The sequence below is a fragment of the Leishmania panamensis genome (genome assembly GCF_000755165.1).
Source record: "Leishmania panamensis strain MHOM/PA/94/PSC-1 chromosome 3 sequence".
Taxonomy (NCBI): Eukaryota; Euglenozoa; class Kinetoplastea; order Trypanosomatida; family Trypanosomatidae; genus Leishmania; species Leishmania panamensis.
The window spans coordinates 120,137-124,816 of NC_025876.1; the positions used below are offsets into that span (position 1 = coordinate 120,137).

The 4,680-nt window shown below is 59.1% G+C and overlaps 1 protein-coding gene across 1 annotated transcript; it reads left to right on the plus strand.

Annotated features, from left to right (window-relative positions):
- Positions 1–3,765: 3,765 nt before the first annotated feature.
- Positions 3,766–4,680, plus strand: LPMP_030350 (hypothetical protein; the record flags this gene model as incomplete). Its single annotated transcript, XM_010702676.1, has 1 exon — positions 3,766–4,680. The coding sequence occupies one exon, from the start codon at positions 3,766–3,768 to the stop codon at positions 4,678–4,680; it is 915 nt and encodes a 304-aa protein (XP_010700978.1).

The following is a 4,680-nucleotide window of genomic DNA, read 5'->3' on the forward strand; positions in this document are numbered from 1 at the left end:
GGCTCCAAAGAGGATCGGAGCGTGACAACGTCAACGAAGCGGAAGTAGACGCACCACGCCTGCGCACCAAAATGTAGAGACGGAAGGAGGAAGCACAAGCAGATTGGCGCGCTCAAGTGGAGAGAGGGGGGAGGGAGGGGGGAAAACACCTTTTTCTCTGAGGTAGACTCACCCAGAGGTGCTTTGCTACTGCAGCTTCATCTCTCCCCACACCCTGCTCTTCTTTGCTGCCTCTATTCTCTTCCGTGCTTTGCACGCGTGCATGTCCGGGGGCGGATGGTGTCGTGGGGGTCGTTTGGGTTGTGGTGTTCGGCATGCGGGGGGCGGGGGGGGGGGGGTATGTCGTCCCTATGTTTGGGCCACCCTCTCCCCTGCGCCGCCGCCGTCTATGGAGGCGTGTGCAGACGGGCTTCATTCGCTTTTCATCCTCCCCTTCACGCACGTGAACTACGTTGAATCGCCATCACCTGCGCCCGGCACACTCTCGTGGGCGGTTCGACTGTTGTCTTGCGGTTGCCTTTTTCGTTTTTTTTTGGCGTTGTTGGCGTTCTCGCCCCTCGCCCTTCCCTCCGCTCTCCCCCCTCTCCTGCGCTTTCTTCTTCGCCCTGCGTTGCTGTAAAGTGTGCCTGTGACTTCTTGCGCTCGTGCTCGTTTCCCTTTACTGGTGAAGTGGGTGGTGGTGGGGCTGCTGGTGCTTGTTTGGAGATCGGTACTGCCGGTGGCGGGTATGCACGTGTGTCACACTGCCCTTTTCCTTCATCTTTGAGTCCCCCACTCTCTTCCACTCTCGCTCACCGTCCAGAGTGGGACAGTCGATGCGATGGGGCATCTTATCTGCTCTTTCTATCTTTTGCGTTTAAAGGTGTCCCTCAGCCTCACAGCTGTCTTCCCACGCCATCGCGAGCTAAGGAGAGTGCCAGACGCAACTGCACGTTGTTTGTTTCTTCGCTTACTCACACGTGCACAAGGCGCCGCTCGTGTTAGCTGAGGGAATTGGGGGGAGGGTGCGGTGCGGCGTGGGCCATCAGAAGAGGCCAAGTAGAGAACGAAAAGACACATCGATTTCTTCTCCCTCTTCTGTGCCGTGCAGGCGTCTGTGCGGTGAATCGAGGAGGAAAAGGAAAACGAGGTTGTCTGCGATCCTTCTCAGCACCACTGCGGGTGTATGTATGTGTGTGTGTGGTCTCGCAGCTCCCACCCCACCACAGGTAGTCAGCATATGTGTCTCCCTTGTTTCTCTTTTCTCCCCTTATGACAGTGCTCGTACGTCCATCGACGGAGCTGAAACGCACATGCGAGCAAGTCCGCGTGTCTCTCACCCTCTTCCTCTCTTTCTGACTGAGTCTTCCGTTGTACATGTGGAGTGGTGGCGCCTTATGGGGGAGAGGAGGAGCGCGTTACGCAGCATCCATCCCCCTTCACGCGCACAGACGTACACACACGCGCACGAGCTCCCTGACTGACAGGAATGTGCAGAGCGAAGCAGCGGGGCAACCGACGGACAGATTCACATGTGCATGCGGAAGCGAAGAAGCACTTTGTCGACGGCTTTGGGGTGGGGGTGGGCAGTGGAGCTCTTGTGTCCTCTCCCCCCTCCCCCCCACGCTCGCTCCTGGGGGAGGGGGGAAGGGGCATATGCTGTTGGAGTGGCCGCTACTGCCTGTCCACCTGACACGAGGCGGCGGTCTCCTCTCTGCTTGTTTTTTTTTCTACTTCTCTACCCGCTGGATTGCTTCTGGTTGTGTTTCGCCTGTGTGGGTGTCTCAACGGCGCAGTCACCACCACCACCGCCTGTACCATCCCTACAGTCCTCATCCACCCTCAGCCCACGCCTATGTGCGTGGATACGGCGCGTGTGCCTGGGCGCGTGGCAGAGGGGACGGATGGGGGAGGGGAGGGCACGCCCCACCTTTCCGTCGCTTGTGCACCTCCTCCCTCCTCCCCTCAAGTGTGGGCTGTGGCCGTCTGTGATCACTTGCAGAGAGACGAACGATCACAGACGGCCACAGCCCACACATCCTTTTTATCGCATCTTCCTTCCCCAGGCGAGTGCCTAGGTGTGTGGGCGTGCGTGTGTGTGCGTGTGCTTATACATATATATATATATATATATATATATATTCTGCTCCCCGTTCATCTAGCTTCTTCTTCTCTCTTTTCTCCTCCCTCGACACAACGCGGCATGGGGGTGCTTTAGTGTCTGCGTGTGCGCACATTTTGCCGCACGAGCATGCGCCTCACTCTTCCCCACTCCCTCCCACCACCACCTTACCGTGCGGTGTCCTCCCGCCCCCCCCCCCCCTCCTCTTCTTCCCGATTGCCTCCCCACTCCTCGTAAAAGACTCTCGCTTTGCATATCAAAACGAATTTTTCTTCTTGTGCTCAGCATACGCACGCACACGCACACACACTCCGTGAGGTCGGTGGCGCTCTTTTGACACCGCCTTCTCTAACGCCTGAGCCGTTTCTCTTGTTGCTGTTCTCCCCCCACCACCACCACCATTGCCACCATTGCCACCCCGCTTCCCTCTCCCTCTCTCTCTTCTCTATCTCCGTGACGAACATCGGTCAACACGTATGCGCCTGCATCGCATTACCGCGATGGCGAGTCCCTACACACAACACCTCCCTTACCCTTGTCTTACCTGGTGTAGGCACGGAGGGGAGGGGGGGCAGGGGTGTACCTGCGCGCGCTCCTTCCGCCTTTCCCTTACCTCATTCTCTCTATCGTGCCTGTCCTCGTGACAGCCCACCCCTCCCATGCATGTTGTGCGCTTCTCCTCCGGTGATGTCTGTCCGTGCATGCGTGCATGTGTGGCTGTGTGGGTGGTGTGCACTGCGCGTCCGTGTCGTTGAGCGCGGCCAAAATGTTGAGAGCCCCGAAATTGAGGCGCACAATTATTTGCAAGTGTGGCCGCTTTGTAGCAACGAAAGGAAATACGCGCGCATCCAACGGAAATGAGGGCGACGCTGAGCTGCCCGCTCGTGAGGATAGGGGGCAGGACGATGGGTGAAATTCGCCTGTCGACTGAAGCTGCTTGCTCATCGCTGCTGCCGCTCTCCTTCGCGCTTCTCCCCCCCCCTCCCCCGCCCCAAATCTTCAGCAGAGACGCCAGGTACGTACGGCTGCACGTCCACGAGCAGACGTTGTGTGTGCGTGTGCTTGTACGCGTACTCACGTACAAGGTGGATTGCTCGCTTCTTGGACTCCTCCCTCCCTCCCCCCCCCTTCCCCTCTTCACACCCTATAAGCACATGGCGTATATCGCGCAATCGATGTCATTCACCTCTACTTCCTGATTGCATTCATTCGCACGCTTTGGCCCTTCACCCCCCCCCCTGCCGCGCCCACCACCACCACCACAACCACCATCCAGAGACAACACACCTGCGCGCCCTTCCTCTCCGCCTCGCCTCCAAAACCCCTTCTAGCGATCCACCACACGCCTTTCGCGTCGCTTGGCTGGGCCTATATTTTTGTCCACCCTTTCCTTTTAACCTGTTGCTGCGTGGGCGGGTACGTGCAAGCAGAGTGCGATAACTTGGCGCCATCGCATCCGCACCTGACTCAGCGCGTTCTCCCTCTCTGCCCCTTCTTCCCCTCCTGAGGAACACCAGGTAGAACCCGAGACAGCGACTCGCCATCGGCCTCCCCCCCTCAACCCCATCCTTCTCCCTCCCCCTTCCCACCTCACCCCGCACCCGACCCCTCTCCAGCACGCTCAGGTCCGCGTACCACAGCAACACCCTCGTTCACGGTAAGAGATGTCCGCTGTCAGCATCCCATGTGGGCCCCTCGGCTATGAGCCCGTCGAGGTCGCCTCGAACCCCGACCTGCGCAAATTTCATGAGAAGTACTCCAACAATAATTTGTCCTCGCAAGTGCCCGGCCAGCAGCATCCCCCACGTGGCCAGAAGAACGGGTCAGCCATCCGGAAACCTTCGCTTCTGCTGAAGCAGCAGCGTCTGCGTGAGCTGCAGGAGTGGGAATATCAGGCGGCAATCGCGCCACGGCGCACCGCCAATCCAGGCCCGGTCGGCCTACTGGGCTTTGGCCTCTCGACGATCCTGCTGAACCTGCACAACACTGGGAGATTCCCGCTCTCGACAGTGATCGTCGCCATGGGCATCGCCCTCGGCGGGGGTGCGCAGGTCATCGCGGGCCTGCTCGAGTGGGTGCGCGGCAACACCTTTGCCCACGTCGCCTTCACGTCGTATGGCACCTTCTGGCTGTCTCTCGTGCTCGTCTGGCTGCTGCCCAACACGGCTGCTCGCAGCTCGTCGATTGTGGAGCCGGCGAGCGAGTATTTCGTAGGCGTATACCTCGTTCTGTGGGGAATCTTCTCCTTCTTCATGCTTATGTGCACCATCCGCATGAACGTCGCCATCTTTATCGTGTTCCTCACCGTGACGCTGCTCTTCCTGATGCTCGGCTTTGCCAACATGACGGGCAACCAGACAGCGCTCCGTGTGACCGGCTACGAGGGCGTCATCTGCGGCTCCACCGCCCTCTACCTCGCCTTTGCGGAGATTCTGAACGAGGTTTGGGACCGCACAATCCTGCCAGTGATCCCGATGACGCAGCTGCTTGACTGGCTCGGTGTCCGCAGGCAGAAGCCGGAGGAAGTTACTGGGCTGAACAGTAGCGTGCCGATACTCAAGAATGACGGAAACACTTAG